The sequence below is a fragment of the Rhipicephalus microplus genome, chromosome X (genome assembly GCF_043290135.1).
Source record: "Rhipicephalus microplus isolate Deutch F79 chromosome X, USDA_Rmic, whole genome shotgun sequence".
Lineage (NCBI taxonomy): Eukaryota > Metazoa > Arthropoda > Arachnida > Ixodida > Ixodidae > Rhipicephalus > Rhipicephalus microplus.
This window is the reverse complement of record NC_134710.1, coordinates 25,756,303-25,781,625: the sequence shown is the minus strand read 5'-3', so window position 1 is coordinate 25,781,625 and position 25,323 is coordinate 25,756,303. Positions and strand designations below refer to the sequence as shown.

Here is a 25,323-nt window from a genome sequence, read left to right as displayed (position 1 = left end):
TCACGAGGAGGAAGAGCCAATATTTAGGTAACTTCCTCCCCTGCTGCGAGTTACCTTGGAGCTGACTTCTTTCATATGCAGGCGTACGACAAATCATTGATTGCTTTTTTTTAAATATTATTTTGCCCAGTAGGAAACCATGCACTTCTTCCCGTTTCTGAGCACCCTTGCATGGAGTCAAACGTGCATAAGCCGTCGTAGTCTCGTCTAGCATAGACCCCAGCTGCCTCAAACAGGCCGTGAATCATTTGTATGATTTGAAACAGTGATGTGAGATTAGCGCGAACGCAGTTGCCGTGTATGCCCTATTGCATTGCATGTAGCAATGAAGGAAGGTCAGCGAAGCGCTCGTGACAGGTCGCGTGTTAAAGCGGTACGGTATTCACACAAGCGATTGCTTCTGTTTACGTCTGTTACGTTGCCACGGCCACGTAACTTAACCTTTAACTTATTCCGAGGCCGTGCTCTTGCGCTGCTGATTGATTGGTTTAGCAACTTTGAGACACAAGTCGAGCAGCTTGGGGATTGGTCAGTGAGCGAATTCACCAAACGGTAGATGTTTGACCGAAGTGACCCATCATATGCGGGCGGACGGATGCTATGAGCGTCCCCTTTATAACGGGGTGGTGACATGTGTCCCACCACGCTCGGAAGAAAAAAAAAACTTTCTTTTTTATGTTGGCCTAATGCCTTATCTACTTAGATTAAATCGATCTAAATATAATAAAGAAAATTATAAATTTATGTTCCATCTCTCTGCCTCTTCAGGCAGAATGACTTCATTTTCCCACTATTTCTGTCCTTTATATCTACTCTTCTGCCACCAATACTCTAACCGTCTCTTACTTGCTTCTGTCGCGGACGTGTCCAGCCTTCCATGTTTGTCCCTAAAGCACAAAGCCTGATGTAGGCTTTTACCCACACATATACCTGGGTGGATATCGTCACATTCAATCAGAACACGTTCCATCGTTTCCTTAGCTCCCTCACAGCCATGTACTTTGTTCTTCTTCTTTATCTTTATAACTACGCGTTGTAAGGCAACCTGACCTCTCTTGAAACAGCAGGGCGCTTCCCCTTGAATTATCATAAAACCTCTCCCGCCTTATTTGGTCCTTGCCCTTTTGGTAGTTACTGAGAGCCGGCTTCTTTTTCATCGTTGTCATCCTATAAGTCCTCTCCGCCCCTCTGACTTAACGCTTATTGCGCCTTGTTGCCATATCGTCCACACTGCCAGCCATATCTTTACTGAGCCTCCTAGTTATTTTTCTCCGCTTTGTATCCACGCTCTTTCCACGGACTTCGAAGCACTTCGTACCTATTGTATCCCCATAACGACTTGTGCTTCATAATTGCAGCATTCCTCTTTCTCTTTGGTGCGGATGTTTTTTCCTCTACCTCCATGTAGCATTTTCGATAGAGGCGAAAATACTATAGGTTCGTGTGCCCAGATTTGGGTGCATGTTAAAGGACCCCCAGGTGGTTCAAATTTCCTCAGTCCTCCACTACGGCGTCTCTGATAATCATATGGTGGTCTTGGGATGTTAAACCCCACATATCAATCGATTAATCTACCTCCATATATGTATCTTCCTCGTTTGCCCATATTTCGAGGTACTTGTACTCGATTACCCTCGGTATTTTCTGGCCCTTTATTGAGACCGCCTGGTCTTCGTCATCGTTGAATATCATCAGTCGACATTTTGTTGCACTAAATCTTATAGTCCTACAGCCTCGCCTTCCCTTCCACTGTATATCGTCTTGACTGCCCGCAAATAGAACAATATCGTCTGCATAAGACCTGGAAGCTTCTGCTCAACCATCACGCCGGCCTGTTTGTGTGACAGATTAAATACAGTGTCCTACACTGTGATTAAACACTTTCTAGCGCTTTTTTCCATTCTCATGATGTGCAGCATGAATAACAGCGGGGACAAAGGACATCCCTGTCTCAGTTTATTGCTAATTTCAACGCTGTCATTGCTGTTCATTGCTTCCCATTCTATGGAAACTGCATTTTCTCGGTATACCTCTGTCAAAAGCTGTATACAGTCGTCACCTATATATGTCCACTCTCTTCAATATATCCCACGAAATTTCCTGATTAGCGTTGTCATACGCCCCAGTGATGTCTAAATAAGCTAAGTATAAGGGCCTGTTTTCTACTTTAGATATTTCTATACACGACAAGCGCGACCAACTTGTCGTGCGCGATCCCTGTCGATCGCTGACGTGAATGTGCCGAAAGAGCGACAGCGACGTTAAGTGGTGCAAACATTTCGAGAGGGCAGGACGAAGTGTGCGACTTGATTGGCGGCTGACTCATCGCGCAGTTGGCAGCTCGGAGTTTAGCGACCTTCACTCTGTTCATTGCCGCCGTATCTTCTTCGCAAGGCGCGCGCTGGCGCCGTCTCGATGTAACGCGGTAGCATTAATTTCGTAGCCATGTGTGAAGTAGCGGCAGTTTTTTTTTTCGTTTGGCAGGAGCCGTTTTCGAACACTAATAAGTATTAATTATTAAATAAGGTGGCGCATGATTTTGTTCTGGCAGTAAGTTAAGCGTGTGATACTGACTTAGTTATCTCGCTATCCGTTATTTTAAACTGACAAATCTGTGCGCCAAGGTAAGTCAATTCTCTGAGGGTAGGTAGTACACATCTCTTTCGATATATTCATCTGTAACGTTAATCACACGGAGCCCTTCGGTACTTCAACATACTTTTTTCAAGCAATCCCACAACGCACCAAGTGCGCGCGGAGCACTATGGGAAAAGTTGGTACGCCGAAAGAACCAGCCCTTCCTCCGCCTAGCCCCGCCGCGGTGGTCTAGTGGCTAAGGTACTCGGCTGCTGACCCGCAGGTCGCGGGATCGAATCCCGGCTGCGGCGGCTGCATTTCCGATGGAGGCGGAAATGTTGTAGGCCCGTGTGCTCAGATTTTGGCGCACGTTAAAGAACCCCAGGTGGTCGAAATTTCCGGAGCCCTCCACTACGGCGTCTCTCATAATCATATGGTGGTTTTGGGACGTTAAACCCACATATTAATCAATCAAAAAGCGGCGAGATTTTCGCCAGAAAGCCGTAAAGTAGCAGAATTTTAATAATTTTTTCCCTATTTTTGAAAGTATATTTAATTATAACAAAAAGTGTCTCTCAAGTTCGAAGCGGACTTGAAAAAATCACTTCATTTTGTACATTCATAATATGCGCAAACATGAATGAAAGCATATAGCATCTACTTTTTAACATTGTCTCTGCGGTAGTCTCCATTCGGTTGAATGCTCGTTTGTCCGTGAATTATTAGCATTACTTGCGGATTACCACGACGTATGCATGACTTTAGCACTCAACCACTGAAGCTCATCGACAAACTCGCTGATAAGGATCAAGAAAACGTACTATGGGTGACCGGGATAATCACTAAAATGACTATAGTTGCTGGAATAATAAAAAAAAAAGCCCCAAAAAAGCGCGACAAGCGAATGGCAAAAATTCTACAAGCGACTCGGCGAAAAAAATCACAGCATATCCACAGAGTGAATGATAATGAGTGGGGTGAAGCTTCTGAGGGTTTTATCGGTAAACCGTTGATCGTACGCTGGCCGTGTCCATTCGTCCGTCCGTCCGTCCGCCTGTATGTATGTATGTATGTATGTATGTATGTATGTATGTATGTATGTATGTATGTATGTATGTATGTGTGTGTGTGTGTATGTATGTATGTATGTCCATCAGTGCGTCTGTCCGTCCGTCCATCTAGTGAACACTCCAAGCACCGCCATCTCGCATCTTTTCATCATATATTCATCATATACAAGTACCGCCATCCAGCGGACATTCGAAGAACTAAAAAGAGAGGTGGCTACTACAAACGTTGCTAGAACCAGGTTCTAGTGACGTTGGCCACTACATACAGGAGACGCACGACCCACGCCTTAAGGGCCGTTCAGTGTGCTTGCCGCACAACCGCAACGCATGTGACGGTTGCCGCGAGAGGGAACACAGGAAAGGAGAAAAGCTGGTGAGAGCTTGGGATGTTTTCGCGCCTTTTTTTGCACCTCGTGACACCTAAGAGCCAATCACGACGAACATCATGATGGTTGATATATTTGACGTGACCAATTAGAAATCAGCGATATCACCATCTTTTCCGTGTCAGTCGCGGGAGGTTGTGCCGGCAGTCTGCTGTCGTCGTTGTGAGCGTATTCACGCGACGAACCGTGTGGCGAGCGCTTCATTCTGTTCTTTTATTCAATCGTGCTACGCTTTGTATTGGAAGGGCTAGACGCAGTTCAGAGAACGCGGGATTCTTTATTGAAACGGGTGAGCATCGTAGTGTTGGCGATCTAAGTTCTGCAACGTCTTCGTTGGCACTTTTCATCTAGTTGTCCCGCACAGCCTGTGTGTCCGGGTGCTTGTTGCTTTTCGCGGTAAAATGCTTGTGCCGCCACCTTGGATTTTTTATTGCGTGCGGTCTGAGCCGTGGGTGCCCATTGTACTGTAGGTGTTATTGTACCCGCTTGGATGTCATAATTCGGGAGCACCTCTTTTCGGACCAATGTATAGATATAGCACTTGCCAGCTATATTCGCTATACGTTTCAGCTTTTCGTGATTTGGAAGGGTTCTTTTGCGCTTTTTGTGATGTTAGAGCTGCTGCATTCGTGTCTACATTCTGCGTGTGTTGGGTATACTTGCATATGCTGTATATATTTTGTATACGCTGTATATATCGTATACAAACATGCAGATACATATAAAAGGCGGTAAAAAACATTTCTGTCTATGCCCCTGCATTGCATTGTAATAAAGTCTGCATGAAACATGTCTATATAATAATTTCAATTTTCCTTGGTACTTACTAACTTACGCATGCAGTAAACAGATTAATAGGGTCCGTGTAGACTTTTTTTCTTCTTTTTTGTCCACTGAAAGTTATGCACTTCAACGCCATGTGCACCAAATGGGTGGCTGGGGGAGGGGGAGAGAGCTTACTTTGTTTACACCTGCTCCGTTATTCCGCCAATGTCATAGTGCTGGCAAGTACCCGAAATGTTTAGTAACTGACTTCAGCCATCTTGCTAAAATGTTACGCTGTAGCCCTTCTAACTTTTGCTTGTTTAATTGTTGAGAAAAAAAAAACAGTTTTCTCCCCCCCCTTACTTCCTCGCCCACGAATACCGTTTTTTTTTTTCGTTTAAATGGAAACCAATATAAAAAGCTATGCGGTGCCTTAGAAGTGTTACAGTTTGGGTTAGTTGGTACGACATGACGATAGCTTATAGCGCGAGAACAGAACGATGACAAAGTTATAGCGCTCCTCTCCTTCTTGTTCCTTTGTCGTCGTTCTGTTCTCGCGCTATAGGCTATCGTTATGCGTTTCCGTTGTGAAGACATCAGAAATTACGTACAGCCGTCAATGTCCCCGTTTGTGTCACTCGGTACGTCGACGTGGCGATCTCGAAGGCCATAGTGCGCTGCGCTGTCGCTGATTTGGAAGAGCTGCCCGCTACACATTGGTACGAATGCGAACAGTGATTTAGACTGCTCTGAAGAGTGTCGTGGGCTAGTTGTGTTGGCGGCTTGGCCGCAGGAAATTCGCACCAATACAAGAAGCGATGAAAAAGTGGCTCAACGCGACCTCTGAACAAATCTAATACGCGGGCTTCGTTCGCGTGGCGATGGCAGTGCAAGTATAGTCGCAAATGTGACGACCGTACTGTGGACTCCGTGATCGGCACCGACAGCTCGCTGTTGCGCTTCCAGAGCCGATCGCTGAGGCCGTGGTCGTTTCTTGGTCGCCAGTCGCAAGTGGTCGTGCTTAGTGATAGTTGCCGGTGCCATTGAGTGAGGTGTCTATTGCAAACAACAGGCGTCCACGTTGTTGCAAAGAAAAGCGTGAGAAAAAAAATGCAAATGAGGCTTGTTTAACAATTCATTCGCAAGAACCTTTCCGTCTGCTTTAGAGTCGGAATGTTTATCTGTAGAGCTGAACGTTACCGCAGCGTCTGCGTGTGATACTTTTGTGTGCAGCAAAAGTCGAAACAGGCTGCATTTGCTTTAGCTGGAACGGTTATGGCTGGAGCCACTCTTCCATAAAATAGCTGTAATGGCTGAGACACTTCGAATGACTTTTGGCGCACTGGGGCCAGCTTAGCAAAGCTAACCAGCCAGTTAGTTCATCGTGCTTTAGTAGCACCGCAATGAAGGCAATATTCTCAGCTTTAACTACATAAATTCTACGATTCAACGGTTACATTTTTATTTCGTCCCGCGCCAGTGCGTCGCGTGTAGGGCATGACACAAATGGAAGAGTTGATGGGTGCACCTAAAGACCTCTAGTTTCCTTACGATTTCCATCGTGTAATTATTATTATTATTATTATTATTATTATTATTATTATTATTATTATTATTATTATTATTATTATTATTATTATTATTAAGCTCCGCATCGCACCGATCCCGGATGAAAAGCGGAAGAAACAGGCCGTGTCCTAACCGGGAACCTCACATGAGGCAGCAGTGCCGAAGAAGGGTCTGAAAGAGAAGCACATGGGAAATTGCGGTGCGCCCGACCTCAAATCAGATGTCGAGAAGGCTACGTCAGCCGATGGACCCGTCGAAAAAAGAAAAAAAAAAGCCGAAAAACGAAGGACAGCCTGGCAGGAAGCGTGGCGACGAAGCGCACGGTCGTAGAGAACGACAATTACTCGCTGTTTGCAGAATTTCATTTAATCAAACGTGCAGCACAACCTCGAAATAGAAAAGATTAAGCTCGGAACTCTACAGTGAAAATGACTATCGTTTTGTTTTTTGTGTGTCAAGTGAATTTTTCGTTATTTGATTTCAATAAAGCATTTGCCAAGCTAGATTCGTTTACTGCTGTGGATGTGTGCACGTGCTATGCATGGTTGTCCACTATAATTCTGTGTATCTATTAGTAGTGATAAGTGGCTGTTTAGTGCATTGCGTATGCTAGCACCGTAATGAGCGATGGTATTCTCTTCTGTACATGCATAATGCTCGACCGAACCTTATACAAGAAAGCTTGCAAATTATTGTTGAGACTCACACCGCGCTGGAATTAAACACACAAATAAAAGACACACTGAAGCACAGGTAGGACACACACGAGCGCGAACTAACAACTGTTTATTCGATGGAAATGTGACACACACATATATAGGTTGAAAGGAGAGAAAAAGAAGAAAAAGAAAGAGCGTGAACATGCGCACTGCCCACCAAGATAAAGCGCCCATCAGTGCTAATCAAATCCAGCCTTGTCAACTATCTAAAATGTCTACGTAAAAAAGTATATTCATTGTTTGACAAATGAATAGATGGCACACTAACACATTTGTCCTCACCAAACCTGCGCATCATGAAAGCTTCAATGATTTCTCTTTCCCTTTTGTCTTCTGATCTGGATAAAACAATGGTCTTTTCAAAGTTCGGCTTACAATGACACTTCATGCAATGGGTAGCTAAGTTACTGGGGTGACTGATTTGCTTGCAGTTATAATCATGCTCGCGTAAACGTGAGTTAAGGCACCTACCAGTTTGCCCAACGTACCAATTTCCGCAAGGCAAAGGAGTACCATATACAACATTTGTTTCACATGGAACAAATTTGTTAACATGCCTAACCGAACATATGTGGTTGTTCCCTTGGTTGCCGCTGTTTACTTGGTGACAAAGCGAAATTAATTTGTGAGGTGCCGTAAAGGTCATGGGTATGCCATGCCTACTTGCAATTTTTTTTTCAGTCCATGCGAAATGCCGTGAACGTAAGGCATAACAATAGGCCTCTCCTCTGGCTTCTCTTTTAATCCTACGTTCGTGTTGTGCGTGCTGCCGATGGTTTTTAAAAGCCTCTCGGCCAAGGCTGTGATTAAGGCATCAGGGTAATCACTGTCCCTAAGTCTATCAATCTGCTTCATCAAACTACGTGCAACCATGTGGTCACACGACTTTTGGCAGCTGTTTAACATGCACGCATATGCAACACTTCTTTTCACAAGCTTGGAGTGACCCGAGCTGTAGCTTAACAAACTTTTATCACCTCTAACGTCATATTCCCAGCACATGTGTCCCTCACCTTGCGAAATCATGATGTCTAAAAACTTTATGCCAGAACTTGTGGGCAACTCGTAAGTGAAATCAAGACCTTTTTCTCTCCTTTCAACCTATATATGTGTGTGTCACATTTCCATCGAATAAACAGTTGTTAGTTCGCGCTCGTGTGTGTCCTACCTGTGCTTCAGTGTGTCTTTTATTTGTGTGTTTAATTCCAGCGCGGTGTGAGTCTCAACAATGTTCAACCAACTAGCCCCCACTCTTGCCCTTCTAACCGTCATTGCAAATTATGATCACAACAATGGGACGTTTCATCACACTAATTATCCAACCCCGCCGCGCCCTTTTTTCCGGTAAATGGGATATTGCCTGGATTTGGGTGCACGTTAAAGAACCCCAGGTGGTCGAAATTTCCGGAGACCTTCACTACGGCGTCTCTCATAATCGTATGGTGGTTTCGGGACGTTAAACCTCACGTGTCAATCAATCATGCCATATTAGCTGCCGTTACTTACGTCTTTGCCATGCCTTCACTACATTTGGGTGGGCCTTATGAAGCGAGCCTGTTTTCACTCGGGCAGCTCAGTCGGGCATGGAGTCAAGAAAGTGGCGCCCTATTCACCGTAGTCGATGCTTGCCGTAAATGGGAAAATACCAACGAAACGAGCGGCCTCCAATATAGTATGCACTTTGTGAATAGTGAATCACGGCTGGCGTGTAGTTACCATGAATGTGCACGACTGTAGAGCATCAAATGGTGAGTTAAAAAAATATGCCCCCCCCCCCTTTTTGGGGGGGGGGAGGGAGGGAGTAGGAATGTGTATAAACCAAAGAATAATTTAGCGGAGTGTGTTTGAAAGATTGCATTTCTGTCTGCGGTGTCCACTTTTAAGGGCGAAGCTCCTTAGGGCGTGACTCGTTCCCTCCTCTGTAGTACAGCAATATATTAGTAGCACCTTTAGTTAATGAATTGCTCACTAGGTCGCGTTGTGTGTATGTCCTTGTTGACGGATGGACAGACAGACGGACGGACGATTTCGTATACAGTTGATGGACGGACGCTTCGCCCCACTGATCGTCATGCACTCCGCGGATATGCTGCGATTTCAAGGTTGTTTTTTTTTTCGAGTCAGAAAGTTTTGGGCATTTTAAAAAGTATACCTCAAAGTATCTGAGGTAAACTCCAATTTTTCCGAGTAAGGACATTGTGTATACCACGTAGTCAATCAAGCTTACCTTGCGGAATCGCTACCGCAACGCTGGTAGAGTCATGATGCTATAGATTGAAGGTAGCCGGATCGAATCCCAGCCGCACTTTTTGCGGTTGAGACAAAAAATGCTTGAGGCCAGTGTAAAATTAGGAGTACGTTAAATAACAGGGGGGGGGGGGGGTGACAGTCATTATTTCTCGCCGCTCACTTAATTTAATTGATTATCATCGTATATAAGCACAGTCATGCTTTCATTGAGCGTCACGCAAACGCGCCTTTTTTCTTGTTGTTTTTCTGCAAGTGCGGCAGGCTCCGTGAAAGGTGGTATGGCTACTGCCGCTGCCACACCGACAGCGGTCACAGACGGCTCGTTCGTGCGAAGGACACCGCTGCGCGCGCGATTTCGCAGGAGCACAGTGCTTCTCGTTCGCCGAGTAAAGGGCCAAACCTCATAAGCGCGAAAATGCACGCGACAGCGACGAGCGATGCGACGTAGATCGTCTTCGCGCGATCAGTCGCTAGCGCAGGCAAACCTCATTCACGCGAGGGCTTCGGCGAGCGAACTCCACTTTTGCTCGCACTAAGAAAACCGCGTAGTGAGCGGTATGCAATTTAAAAATACGATATATTGTTGTGTAATGGAACGGAAAGTGTTTATGAATGCCTTGCAGCACTTTTTTTATATGCACATGCGTAATAAACATTGCGTTATTTCTTGTTGCGCATACGTCACTCGGGCAGGGTCACGTGCACCTATGTAGTCCTTGTCTTCTCCGGTTTTTCCGCTATTGGCTGCTTGAGCCCAGCACTTTCGGGCGATGAGCGACGGTTTCCAAATCTGGAGAACCGAGCGATCGCGCGAAAACGAGCACGCGACGCGTCGCGCGAACGCCCTGTTTCGTCGCTCATAGCATCGTCGCTCGTCGCTGTCGCGTGCATTTTCGCGCTTATGAAGTTTGCTCTTAAAAGCGGCTGGCGATCAAGCAACCGTGTCGTAACCCCGAGCCTGTGCTAGTTAACGATGTCGTGCACAGCGAGCTTCCGCGGACTTGCGCAAAGTGCTTCTTCGGCTTTGAGGAGTAGCGCGGAAACGCGAACGGGTCCAGAAGCCGCGGCTGGCTCTGATAAGCAACTTCCCGCCCGGCTACGTCGCGGACTACAGGGCCGTGGGGGATAGTGGCAGCTTTGCCGCTTGCACGCATGCAGCCACTCGTGCACTGCGTCTCCGTGCCAAATCGGCCCTAAGCTCCGTGAAGGAAAACGGGGGAGGGGGCAGAAAAGATGACTACGTGATCAATGGTCCTTTGTTTGCCACCGCCTTCCGATGATGGGCGTCTTTCTATCATCGTTGATTACTTCATTAGGGGAAAATAGTTGGCCTAATTACTAATGTCATGATTGTCGAAGCACTTAAGGCCATACATTATAGAAAGTGCGCTACTAAAAGCCACTGAAATATTGTATTTCGAGTGGTCGTCGTACATAAAAGGCTATAGAGTTTTCTTTCATTTTTTCTGCGGGACGTTAGAGGGGCTCAAGAGTCTTTATTGTGAATGGTCGGTAACACACTCGTGTCAGTTGCCTGTTCCACTTAATAATACCGACTGCCTTTGATTTGATTGATATGTGGGGTTTTACGTCCCAAAACAACCATATGATTATGAGAGACGCCGTAGTGGAGGGCTCCGGAAATTTCGACCGCCTGGGGTTCTTTAGCGTGCACCCAAATCTGAGCACACGGGCCTACACCATTTCCGCCTCCATCAGAAATGCAGCCGCCGCAGCCGGGATTCGAACCCGCGACCTGCGGGTCAGCAGCCGAGTACCTTAGCCACTAGACCACCGCGGCGGGGCTACCGACTGCCTTTTATGCATATGAAGTACAGTCTCTATATTAAAAAGAAATGCTCCGATTGGTTCATGGTTAAAAGCATATGTCCCTTGAAAATTGCTATCTGCTTTTATTTGCATATAGCCTATATTTTCAGCTGTGTTGGTACTATATCCCCTCATTATATAAATCCTTAAACAAATCTTCCTTACTTTCCCTCAATATACATCGTATATATTTGGTTGTTTTTCTGTAACCAACCTTATTGAGCAATCGTAACTAGGGAATTACGCATATAGGTTTCATACTACAAGTTTTTTGTGTACATATCTTTATCTTTAGTAACGTAATTCTGTGGGTGCTACATTATTTTCGTACACGTCTTTTTTTTTCCTTCTTTTTTTAGAGTGTATAACTTCGCTGTATTTGGAGCAAGTAGCTGTGTGTTTGTTAATAATAATAGTTTGGGTTTCACGTCCCAAAACCACGACATGATTACGAGGGACGCCGTACTGAAAGGTTCCTAAAATTTTGGCCATCTAGGTGCTCGTTCACGGTCACCTAAGTACAGGTGCAGGGGTCTGGAGCACTTCACGTCCATCGAAATGGAACGAAATGAGTATTGACCCCATCCCCCCCCTCTTTGAGAAAATTGCCGATAATCAATCCGATTCTCATGCTCACACGCATTATCGGCCCGACAGAGCAACTGCGGTGGGTGGGGAATATACTGGTAGTGTTAATGTAGATGTAGTTCAACGAACGGAAGTCTGCGAGGGCGCGTCCTGCGGCGTTCAGTGTATCCATTATAAGCTTTCGCATCGTCCCCCGCAGCATTAGTTTACCCATTTTTTTTTCTTTTGCAACACTGAAAAACTCGGTGTGCCTATATGCGTCCGCATCCTTGCTGTTTAGTGTGGCGAATTGAGAGACTGCAATAGCCGATTGCTTGGACACAAGTCGAAGCAAGAGACGTGTTGGTCGAGAAGACTTCAGCTACGAGACTGTATGACACGTTATATGCGACGGCAGAAGTGACAAGCGTCGCGTAAGGCACGCAGCGCATGCGCGGATGCGTTTCCATCTCTCGCGTGCCCGACGGCATGCATGCAACTCTCGTAAGGTGGGTGCATGCTGCAGACTCATCCGTTTGCATCTAGCGCCATATAATGCCGCTGAAACTGCAGAATAATTGTTTGCCCGGGTTTTTTTTTATGTTTCAAAACCACGATATGGTTATGAGGGGCATCGTATAGGGGAGGGGTACCAGGAATCTGGACCACCTTGTGTTCTTTAACGTTCACCTAGATGCACCTCGCCCATTTTGCCTCCATTGAAATGCCGCGACCCTGTTTCGATCTCACGACCTCGGGTTGAACGCTAAAACCTCTAAACCGCCCTGGTGGTCTAAAACCTGCCAGGGTGCAGATATTGCTATCGTTGTGCATCGGAATACTTAAAACGTGAAACCGTCATGGTCTGCCGTGTCTTAAAAATTGCAGGTTATGATATTTCATGCCCACACTTTCGTCTAAAGGCATTCGCAGGATCGGTACGTGCTCGTGTTCATTCGATTGCACTCGTAGTTTCAACTCACGGCCGTGCACATTCTACAAGGACGGCTACAAGTGGGTCTACGAAATGCTGCATTTTAGTGACGCTAAGGACACAAGTTACAGTACAAAGATCTACGAGAACTTAAGTCACACGCATGTTTCCGCGCATCAGTAAAGAGCAACTGGCACGCAGCCACGCTAGTATGCAGGCTTCTTTGCGTCACCAATGGGTAGATGTCTCACTATGCAGCCCTCTGCTCGTGATCACTGAACCACAGGGACACTGTTCTGTGGCACGGAGACGCTTCTACATGATAGCGTACCCTGCGTGAAGCTGAGTTGCCCGCCTTGGTACAAGGCATGCAATCTCCGCTGGTTGCTGATGAAGCGTGAGGCGAAGCGTGCCGGGCAAAACTGGATGTGGTTAACAAGTGAATGCGCCGAGGCGCACCGTTGTGACATGAGGTAATGGGGCGCTCAGTTGGAGCTGTCTGATGTGCTGCTGTCATCGTTGCTGCTGTCATCTTCGCTGCTGTCGTCGCTCGAGTCATCGTCATCCTCTTCTTTCTTCTTTTTTTTCTTCTTCTTTTTCTTTACCAGTCCCAGGCGCTCTCGCTCTTCTCGTCGCGCAATTTTCTTGGCGTCGTAACCTTGGTAGACGTAGTTCTCCATGACCAGGAAGTGGTTGGCCATGCCTAGGCATATGGGACCAAAACACAGCTGGAGCACAAAGGCCAGCACGTGCGCGAGCCAGTAGCCCTCGGCGCCTGCCACGAAGGTGTCGCAGAACAGCAGCAGTGCTGCGTTCAGTGTCTGGTAGGCCGGTTGGCAGCTGCTGCCGCTGCCCTGCTCGGCCAGCTCGGCGCTTGCCCAGCGCAGCCTCTTTGCGGCGTCGCTCATGTACTCGCTGTAGTAGCGGCCTACCGAGGTGGTCAGTAGGTCTTCCCCGCTACCGTTGCCTTGTACCAGGGGTCGCCACTTGCGCGTCAGCTGGTCGGCGGCGTCACGCAGCGACCGCTGCCTTGGGAGCTGGCCGAGTGCGTCCACAAGCGCGCGGACTGCGGCGCCCGAGTCGCGCATGGCGCTCGCGTTGCTCAGCAGGTCCGCGCTGAGGCGAAAAACTGTGGGCTTCTTATCGCCATCTTTTTTATCGGGACCCTCCTTTTTGGTTTCGTTGCCCCCGCCGCTTGACGGGCCCCCGGCCCAACTTGGAGCCTGTAGATCCGAAACCGAGCCCCCGGATTGACATTTGGACAAGATCTCGCTGGGTATGAAGCCGGCCCATGCGGCACCTCGCTGTTCAGCGGTCCACAGCGCGTACGACATCTGGTCCAACGGCTTAAAGTTCTTCGAGTGGTATGGTTCGCAGACGTACACCTCGGCAGCAGCGGACACCAGGTACAACTGGGTGGAGATGTACGAGGAGATGATGAGACCGACCAGGCCGCCAGCGGCGCTATACACGAGCATCAGGCCGCCCGTGTTGGACTGGGTGGAACGTATGGTGGGCCGCAGGTCGTGGTCTTGTGCCGCGACGCCCATGCCGGCGATGGCCACGATGGGCGCCACTAGCGTGATCACCACCACCAGCAGCATGGGTAATCCCGTCAGGAAACTCATCCAGCCCACCGCGCCGCCGTCGCTCTCGTAGCTCGCCAGCTTGTTGATGGGTGCGTCCAGACCTCCCCCACTTTGCGCCATCATGCGCACTCGCTCTTCGGCTCGCTCCAGCGCTTGGCGCACCTTTCGGAGGAGCTTCTTACGCTGCGCCACAGTGGCGTCCTCGACTGCGCGGGCCAGGCTGCCGTAGGCGACCTGGCTCGATCGTTCCAACTGTTCGCAGCGACGGCCCACAGCTTGGAACTGCGCAGCCAGGCTGCGTTGTCCATCGGACGACAGCGAACGTACCAAGGAGCGCGCGTCGTGTCTGCACTCTGAAAGTACGCTGCGCGATGGCAAGCCCGAGTCCATGGCCACGCGCCTCTTGACATACTCGCCGAAGTCTTCGCGAAACCGCGTGTTGAGCGTTTCCACGATGTGTCGAAGCTTGGTTGGTGCATTTTCGTCGGGCTTCTTGTCCTTGTCTTTGTCCTTGTCTTTGTCCTTGGCGCCGCCGCCTGGCGTTATTCCCTTGAGGAGGCTGACGGCGGACGCGTAGTTGTCGTAGGCGTCGCTCACGGCCGAGCCCATGTCTGACTTGCTGAGAAAGAGCGCCACGGCGGTGATGATGAGTGCCACACCGGTGAGCGAGACCGACAGGCAGTAGTACTGGTAGTAGTCGTCGTACTCCGGTGATATGACCTGCAGGCGCTCGCCGCCGCACTTCTTGGCGAAGCGCGCCCCCACGATTCCCAGACCGCCGGCGGTCACGGCCAGAAAGAAAAACCAGCCTAGCCACACCATTATGCCCAGCATAAGCTGCTGCGATGAGAGCGCTGACCAGACGCCGCCCAGTCCAGGCGCCTCGAGTGCGGCTTGGCCGAACTTGAGTCCATCCCCAGGGTCGCCGGCGAACATGGTGATCAACGCGCGGCCGATGTCACACCACACGGGCACCGTGGCGCCTGAGGGCTGCAGTGCAAAGCTGCCGCCGCCGCCGCCGCCAGCGGGTGCCGCTGTGGTCTTGGCGCCGGCCGCAGCATCACCTTCTGCTGGTGGCTTTTCTGACGGCTTATCTTGTGCGTGCACCAGCAGCAGACACAGCAACAAAGCGGCCAGCGCAGGCCGCCGCATCACGGTTCGGCGGGGCCGCCTCGGCGCAGCATCATGCAGCCCGAATGAACGGATGCGCGTGTCTCGTGATGGCCATGGGTCCGACTGTATGCGTTTGATTGTTTCCAGCTCAGTGCTATCTTGGACTAATGCCCACTGCGGGGCCATGAAGCCACCCTCTCATGGGGGGGAATTCTAGTAAATGCATCGCAGAGTAGGAGGTGTATCGCGTGAATGTTGCGTGATTGGGCGTTGTTTGGGAATGCTTAATTCGTCTTTATTGTTCTTCGTTATTGAATGAGGAGAAGCGTTGCCTTCAATGAGTGGTAGGATGAATTGTGCCCCACTACTGGTTTAAGGTACTGTTTCTTGCATCGCATCTACTCGAGTCAAGCAAAGCGAAAGCCAAGACGCCCTCGACTGAATACTGAACGCGCACTCGGCCACTTACAGCCCGGCTTCGAGGGAGACGAGTCTGCGCATGCTCGGCCTGCTGAACGCCGGCCCGTTGGTCTCTATTAATGGCTCCTGGAGTGAGAGTTTTCAATCAATCAGTGTTTATTCAATGAACCTTATACAAAAGTGGTTACAAAGTATTTGGACCATCAGCCTGTGTGGCTAGTTACTGCGTGGTACAATCTAATACATGAATATTTTTTACATGTCATGAACAGAGGCACACATGATATGATTATGAGTCTTTATACAAGTTCAATGATTGAGTAGCTTCAAAGGTATACTGTATTTAATGAAATCTACGTGAGAATAGATACGAAATTTGTGGGTGGGTCTTTCTGGGCGTGCACGAGGATTTCATACTGCCGCGCAGATCCCACACCTACTTTTTGCTCCGATGCGCACTTGCTCGTTAACTCAGAGCTTTGCGTTAGCGTTTTTCGCCACTGCGCATGCGTCGACCGCTGTCCTGCGGACCCCTGTTGCGTGCCGGGACCGCAACGAGTACGCAATTCTAAAACTCTATATAAGGGACGTACGTTATACAGTGACACCTGGGTGATACTATCGCGGCTCGTACAAATGCCGGGGTTTGGTTTGGTTTGGAAAAACTTTATTGACAAGTCCGAAGGCGTGCGCCCTAGCACACGGCGGGCCGCTCCCACGATGGGACAGTAAGGCCGAGCCCTAGCGCCGCATCGTGGGCCCTCTGGACAGCCCAAAGTTGCGATGTTATGTCTGGACTCCGGAGAGCGGAGTCCCACTTTCTGGACGATGCTGTATCGGTGCCACGTACCGAAGGGCACTCCCAGAGCATGTGGTGTAAGGTGGCTAAACCGCCACATTTTGTACACGAGTTGGTTAAATAAACATCAGGATAAAGCTTGTGAAGAAAGGTGATACGAACTTTTATTTAGTCCCCGTCAAGTCCAATCTTTTGGTCCCTGGCAAGGCCCAGTGGCCTGCAATGAAAAATTGAGTACGGTTATGGTGAACCGGTTTTCACATCGCGACGTTTGATACGTGCCTAGCGCTACCGGACAAGTACGAACCGGACAGCCTAAGCTGGACAACCTAGGACAATCTACCGGACAACCTAAGCACGAGCCCCGCCGCGGTGGTCTAGTGGCTAAGGTACTTGGCTGCTGACCCGCAGGTCGCGGGATCGAATTCCGGCTGCGGCGGCTGCATTTCCGATGGAGGCGGAAGTGTTGTAGGCCCGTGTGCTCAGATTTGGGTGCACGTTAAAGAACCCCTGGTGGTCGAAAATTTTGGAGCCCTTCACTACGGCGTCTCTCATGATCATATGGTGGTTTTGGGAGGTTCAACCCCACATATCAATCAATCAATGAACCTAAGTGTGATCATGCTCGCCGCGCAGTCAGTTCTGGTGGAATCACGGTTTAGTAAAACAGTTCTCTGACACCGTGGTCAGCATAAACCTCCTTAAGTGACGTGTCGTAGCCTCTAAGAATCTTTCATGCCCTAAAGCGCCTTCGTATGCCTTCATGTAAAGATTACAGATGGCTGCGTACCTTTTTTTTTCTTTTTTTGAAGCGCTTCGTCGACACATGCTGCTATTCTTATATTGTATTTACATGTGCTCGCCACGTAGATGCAAGTCATTTTCTCCAGCATCAGACGTGCCGTGAAAGGTGGACGTGGACCGAAAGAGGGCGGTCCTCGAGCACGGCCGATTGTTTGGGACGCACACACCTGCCGAATCTCCGATTATGCAGGAATGGCCGTAAAGTTTCCGCAAAATGCCCTTAACACCACCGCGATATGAAAAATGATAAACAAGGGACATGTGTTCTCAAATGTTCTGGCCTTCATCGATCACATGAAAAGCGTCAATTAGGTCACTTTTGCCGCACTACGCTATTGCCACGCGGAAAAGCGTACAAAGGTTAGGAAGGTTTTATTAGTTATCACAGGTCACAGCACACCTGGTTAATTGCGCACGCGTGTACGGGCCAGCTAATTATCCGTGCAAGTATGATCATTGACGCCTGAAAACTTCACTCGTTGTCACTCAGAGCTGTTGGTGGCGATGCTTCAACCCTGAGAATAAATGAAAACATATACGCCAGCTTTCTTTCGTCACACACTAATATTCTCAGTTTTTTTGGATTTACGAATTTTGGATACTACGAATATTTTCGATGATCTCGCGAGATTCATATTACCGAGATTTTACTGTAATCACTATATTTGCCCAAGCAAGTGCGTGAAATTTCTATTATTTGGTTCGGCGTGTTGTTTGAAAGTTCATCGCCCTTGGGGAGAGAGTGGTGAACCAACGCCTCATAAAAAAGTTATGCCTGGAACGTGAGCCGTGAACGCGCTGCCCTACCCTCTGATTTTACCCTCCTCCTTCGGTACGAAGGCGGACGTCTCCGAAGACCGCCCTGTGCGAACACAGCACCTCCGTGGAACACAGCAATGCTCTCACAGTTGCCTCCGAGCAGCCGTGATGTCACGTGATGGAGCGGTACGGTTATGTCACGTGACTGAGCGGTACGGAGGCGAGCGGTTTCACGCGGCGGCTGGTCGCAACACAAGACAGAAGGCATGTCCTCCGAGATTGCGTGCTGGCAGGAGGCTCCCAATTGAAAAGATAGCGACGTTCCAGGCATAGTTTTCCTAGGAGGCGTTGGGTGAACACGTAAGCAAGTGATATATAGACATCTTGCCGAGCCCCTAGCGATAATTTATAGCTATTGGGGGTATGCACTGGACTTCGATCCGTTAGAGGGCAACACTATTGCCGCGCCATTTTGAATATCTGTTAGTACGCGCCATCCTACTGTCCATGTTTCACGTGTAGCGAGTTTAGCGAACTGGTAGGTGCTCTGTGGTTTTATGCGGGCACTGCGAGAGCGCGGCCTTTCAAAATGGCCACCCCGACACTAGCGATATTCGCGGATGACATCAAGCGTGTGACCCCCTGTATGTTCTCAGTGCTTTATTGCAATAAATTCAGCATTTATCGGAGTTTATTGCCTGTAAGTTTTTTATGTTCGCCGAAATTCGGTGTTTAAATTTTGCTTTAAAGTGGTTGCAATGTGTTGTTAAGAATTTTATTTGGGATAAAAATGCATTACGTAGTTGCTGATAATCCTGTTTCTCTTGTCTTCTTTTTTTTTTTTTGGGGGGGGGGGGAGCTAGCAAAGCTTGTCAGCTTTTTCTTTCAGCCACCTTTATCTTCTGGATGGAAAATAAGAAAACACCTATTATTACATTTTCTCAGTACTGTGAATCCTTAGATCAATTAATATGTATGTTAACAAAACAACATGTGAACATAATAAGTGTATTTTAAAAGCAGGAAGGTTTGAATGCATGAAAACCTAAATACAAAAGCCCTATGTTTGTATGACAACCTCAAAGGTTGTAATAGATGCAAGCATACTTTGCGAGATTGCTACTGCTGACAGTGGTGTGCTCCATGTAATTGATGATTCTCACCTTTGAAAATACCCTTTGAACGCTGAAAACGCCCAGTTAAAATCGATTAAATGCTATTTGGATCAGGCTGGTAAGAAATCTTAGCCCATCTGTGTGAGCAGGTGATAAGAGCACAGTGGGTTTTCATTTTGCGGTTTGCAAACGACAGTCTTTCTGACCTCCTGCAGGAGTATGACCTGGAGCAGAAGATTGACCTTGAGATCAAGATGCGCGAGGGCACAACCAAGCTGCTCGCTGTGTGTCAACACCGACCACAGAGCCTCGAAGCAGCAAAGTCTCTGCTCACCTCGAACGAGCGCATGACTGCTTACGTTGCTGAGCTGCAGCGCCGTAAGATGGCTGAACGGCCTAAGCAGGCGTAAGTGCAGTGGGCAGCTACGTGTCAAACTTCGTTATGCACAGCAAGAAAGCTTTGGGGGGGGGGGGGGGGGGGTTTAATGTATGTATGTGCATCTGTTTGTATTTGTGTGTGTATGTATCTGCCCATACGAAACGTAGAAATTGCAGGGGTTGAATTTGGGCCCCACCCCAACGCAACCCCTTCACTCCAGTGTTAGCAGTAAGTATGTAGCTCACTAAATGAATAGCCGATTGCATTATAAGGGTTGATTACACTCGATTAAAAGAAAATGGTAATTTGTGTGCATACGACGCCTAATTGTCCATACTGACGATTATCTCTGCAATGTGGCTGCCTTGCTGTGCGCGAGTTCTACGGTGATGCTCACACGTTACACCATAAGTTGGATCTGTCTTCAGATCTGGTAGCCCTTGAGAATTCGTGGAATTCGGCATTTGGTGCATTTTCTTGGGTACTTCAGCTTCGTCAGTCAGGAATCCGTGAGTGTTGTCGTTCAAATTGTCGCATCTGTTCTGTACGCATAGGTTTTCCTGTAGGGACTTGATTTTCTGGTTTTTCAATCTGTCGTTTGAACGTTGTTGTAGTTGTTGCTTGATGAACGACTCTTCTAGTTCTGGAAATCAGGTGTTTCACTCCAAATGTCTTCATAGCTGCTCCGCATTAACCACTCTCTTCTTTCTGTGATGGTAGTTTTCATTGTGTGCAATCTTGAACAAGTTGCTGTCGAAGAATTCTACTACTTCAGATGGTTTTTTGTTCGAGTGTAGATGGTCAAGATCTTAGTGCACAGCACTCTGCCATGATGTGGCCAAGATCATCTTCTGCCACTAGTCTCACATAGGGGGGATTTGCAGTTTTGGCGTTCAGTTTTCTGAAGTTGTCAACCATTCTCATCAATATACACTCCGTGCCCGGCGACTGGCACGCCGTCCCGCGGCTGTCAGGGCACACAGCCATTGAGAGCCCGAGCAGAATCAAACGCTCTCTCAACGCTCGCTAACACGTAGTTTTTGGGAAACATGAACTGCTGCGTAGTCGATTACACCAAAAGGTGCGCATAATGTCTTTCAAGAACGACATTTTGAAGTTTCTGGACTCTCCCCTGCTTTATTGGGCAGCAGAAGTAGTGGATTATGGTTGCAAGACATAAAAACTGTTTGGTTCCGGCTCCTTCTGCCGTCTCTCGTTCTGCCGCTGCTTACTTGAATTGCTCTCAGACAACACCTCGGTAGGTGCAATGATTTTTCGTGATGTTCCTGCTGCGATAGAGCTGGTGAGAAAAAAAATGCTATGCAAGACATTTAAATTCAGCTCAAGGCATATGGACAACTAACCACCCAGAAGGGCTATGCGAACACAGTGGGATCAAGCTAAAACTTTGATGGGCTTGTTGACCCTTATTAAACTGGCGCGACCCACCACGGGGGATCGGCCATTAAATTGGTGGTCATTAAATTGTTATAAAAAGCACTTTTGGGATAGTCTCATAATGCTTAGCACTAGATCATTTTCAAAACAAGTAGTTGACTTAATCCATGGAAAAAAAAAACACTAATGTTGTTGAAGAATAAGCTTGATTTAGATAACCTTAGTATTCAATTCGTTTCATCTCGTGTAGTAAATCGCATTCGTCATTGCAAACCCTCCATTGGCTAAAACCTAGTGCTGTAGTCCCAAAACAAAGAATCCCCGAATGTGATAAGTTGAATCTCATCCTTCCGTATGGTTCATATAGAAGTCTTTTTTATAATTGGTAAACAATCTGCATGTTGGGAAGAAGTAATGCAGGACAAAGAGTAGCAGGACTAGTGGGTGAAAAACGAAGCTTTGCCAATGCTGTAGCGATGAATTTGCATTTGGGAAAGCAACATAAACTCAAGAGGTTGTAGTGAATGAGAGAGATGTCACAGTGGCCAAAGTGACGGTTGCCATAGTGACCATGGCCGAAGTGACCACCACTTTACAAGGTTAAGTAAAAGACAAAACGGGGCTGCAGCGTCTTTTTTGGCCAAAATCATAGCGTGTTCTGTTTCTCGCTCGTGCCTCAAGCTCTTAGCATTGCTGCGCGAGCGGTGAGGTAAAAACCATGATCATGATGAGTGGGGATGATGCTGCGACGATTTCAAGCAAAGCAATTTGCCAGACTCGGCGGCTGAAAATCACCCTGGCATGAAGTCGCAACAAACGAACACGCTACCGACCACTCACCATGATTTCCATGGTGAATTGCTAAATGCTCTGATATTGCTACATGCTGTGAGTATTTTGCAAGTAGGCAAGTGGTGAGCACGCATCAGTTATATTCCAAGTGTGAAAAAATGACAGTTTACCACGGCAGTTGTCAAGCAAGCATCTTGTATTGCACACACCTGACGCACGCATTAGCCGTCAGTACTGACGATGGGCAGCAAGGTGCTCACTAACGAGGGAAACATGGCCGCTTTCGTGCAGGTTTTTCCATTTATTTTCAGTGGCATTGCAGAAGAATGTCTCACTACGACATTTTGAAATCCTGCTCGAAGAACAGACGTGCCGGCAATGGGCGCTTTTGCCACCATAGCTGTCAGAGCATTGAGAAGCTGCTGTCTGCTATACAATTCCCAATGTTGCGTGCCCGCCGCACCACAAGTGGTGCTTTGCGCGGCTTTGAAAGCGCTCCCTATAGCTCCCAATCAAAGTGTATAGTGGGATGGTTCGGCTGGTCAATTACATGAGCAGAATAGCGTATTCGCTCTGACTTGGAACGATTATTCTTCTCTCTAAATAATCGGTGACATGTTTCCTCATGAACTTCTGGTCCGCATATGAACATGTGCATGTTCGTGTAGCCAGAGGAATGGAGCAATATAGATCTACTGAATGTTTGGCGAACGCGCGCGCTCCCTGCTGATCCGCATGCGTAGCGAAGGCATCGTGATTAGTTGCTAATGTTGCATGGAGTTTCTGGCGCTCTTCTGGCGATGTGTCTAGTGTCACCCGTTTCACCGCAGCCGATATTTATATTTGCTGCTCGAGCCCTCGGTGTGGTCCTGGAGTCGTTGGCTTTGACGAGATGAACATGGTGATTTTATCCTTCGCTTGATGTGGAATTGTGTTGTGAAGGTAGAAATCAATGACTCTCCTCGTCGTTGTGATGGCAGTGAGCTTAATACATAGTCAACTCGGGTTGTGACCTGTAGGTAGGCTAGTTAGTGTAAAGTTGTTTAAAACATGGAATGCTGCATCGAGATTGGCCAGACTCCTCCAGTTTGAACCTAATAATAGGTTCATTGTAGGTAGCAACGCGTGGATGAATACTGCGAGAATTTTAGTCGCCAGTTTACCCACAATAATTGATGACAAAGTCATCCATTCAGGCTTGACTGGGTTGTCTAGAACTGTTACTAATTTATGGCTTTTGCAGGATTCCTTTTTGGTTCTGAGAGGTAGAGTCTTTAGATCCTTGATGTATATATTCAGTCTAGCGTCGGTACATGCTCAGAGTTTTGTACCTCCTGACAATAGTTATAACGCGAGAACAGAACGACGACTAAGAGACAAGAAGGACACGAAGGACATGAGCGTGTGTCCTTCTTGTCTCTTTGTCATCGTTCTGTTCTCGCCTTATAACTATCGTCATGTCAAAGCAACTAGCCCAAGCTGCCACACTTCTGTACCTTCTATTGTGTGGACTGTCACGATAAGAAGTGAGTCTCCTCTGGTGCGCGAGAAGGAGTGGATGTTTCGTTGATCTGTTCAACGCTGCATCTAGCCTGCTGTTCCATCTTTGTTTCGCTCTGAGAGTTGCGATCGTTTTTGGTTCTGGACAGTCCCTTGATGTATGCCCAAACACTGAACAGTTGAAGCGTTTTTGCTCTCGGAGGGCAGGTGTCCGTTGTGTGGTTGGCAGCTAACAGTTTCTGTATGTATGTAGAGTTGAAATGGCGTGACCAATCTGTCTTGTTTATAAGCACATACTTGGGATTGGTACATGGATCGACTTCTAGCTTTCGTTGTGAGCCTAGGTTTGCGGCTCGGTCAATAAGTTCCAGCATGGAATAGCACTTTTGAGATGCTGGCAGCGTAGCCCACTGGTCATTTTCGACGGTATGTGATCCTCCGCGGTGAGTTTGTGAGAAACTTTTCTTTTTTTTATTTTTGTTACCTCAAAGGCCCCAGTTTAGGGGTTTCACTTGATGAGTGGTCAACAATTCAACATAACAGATGTTTGACAACTTCTTCTTTGAAGAGTACCGAGCTGTAGTGGTGCACGGTGCCGGCAGGGAGAGTGTTGCAGTCTTTAGGCATGAGCACTGAAATGGACAATGAGTGAGCTACAGTCCGAGCATAAGCAGTTGTACAGCTTTGGTGTGATTGAGACTGCTAGAATGAAGATGAGCTGGAATGATCACAGATGTACGAGAAGTAGTGTGATAAAATTTATGAAAAAGACCAAGGCATGCGATTTTGTGACGAACAGCAAGATTGGGAAAGTTAATACATGATTTTAGCTCTGTAATGCTGCTGTATGAGTAATCGGAGAGAATAAACCTGGTTTCACGATTCTGAAAAGATTCTAGTCTTTTAATCAGGTTATATTTGGTGAGATCCCATATGGCACATGCATGTTCTAACTTTGGTCGCAGTACAGTGTCATAATATATGCTAATTGTTTTAAAGAAGATGCAGCTAGGCATAAGTTCCAGCATAGGTAGCCAAGTATGCGGTTATTTTTGTTCGTTATGTTGGTTATGTGGTGCATCCAAGAGATATCAGTAGTAAGTTCAATGCCGAGGTGTGTATAGGAAGTAACACATTGAATTGGGAAGTTACAAAGAAGGTATTGAGGTGTATGATAGTTTTTCCTGTGGCGAAAAGAGAGATGTCTTATTGATGTTTATAGACATAAGCCATTTTGTGCACCAGTCATAAAAGTGGTTTAGGTCAGATTGAAGTGCTAGTACGTCATTACTGTTGTGAATTGCCTGATAGATGACACAGTTGTCAGGAAATAATGTGATGTTAGACGAAATGTTACTAGGTAGGTCGTTGATATGCATAAGAAAGAGTAGAGGGCCAAGTACAGACCTCTGAGGAACCCCTGACCTAACGAGAGATGACTGAGAGAGTGAGTGTTTACAAAGACAAAGTGTTTTCTGTTGGTCAACAAATATTGGATCAAATTTAGTACTAGTGGGTGAAGTTTCAGGCACAACAGCTTAAAAAAAGTCTTTTATGTAAGACCTTTTCAAAGGCCTTCTCAAAATCCAAAATAAAGCATCTACTAGTATGTTAACATCGATGGCAGAGCTAATGTTATTATGAATAATGCTATTTGTGTTTCACTAGAAATGCCTTTTTGGAAACCATGCTGGTTTTAGTGGAAGTAATCAACCGAAAAAAGAACACTAGCTATGTGTGAGTAAAAGATGTGCTCCATTAGTTTGCAGCAAACACACGTAAGTGAATTGGTCGATAGCTGTTAGAGGAGAAACAGATACTTTTTTGGGGGATTCGGCGGGTTGCGTGTTTACTATTTTCCAAAAACCTTTTGGATTATTTTTTAGAATGTTTGGAAGAGTACAAGAACAAAAAGTACAATTTGTTTTAACAGAATTAAACTTGAAATATTTTTCAAGGTTGCGGTATTTATCCCTGCCACGAGGCTT

The 25,323-nt window shown here is 47.3% G+C and overlaps 1 protein-coding gene across 3 annotated transcripts in view; it reads left to right on the top strand.

The window, feature by feature from the left end:
• Window positions 1–25,323, top strand: part of LOC119175737 (rhotekin-2) — a 169,755-nt gene that overhangs the window by 100,477 nt on the left and 43,955 nt on the right. For all 3 annotated transcript variants that reach the window (XM_075882004.1, XM_075882005.1, XM_037426688.2), the window contains exon 2: window positions 19,482–19,672. In XM_075882004.1, the coding sequence (XP_075738119.1) occupies window positions 19,482–19,672 (191 nt within the window). The remainder of the gene's footprint in view (window positions 1–19,481; window positions 19,673–25,323) is intronic.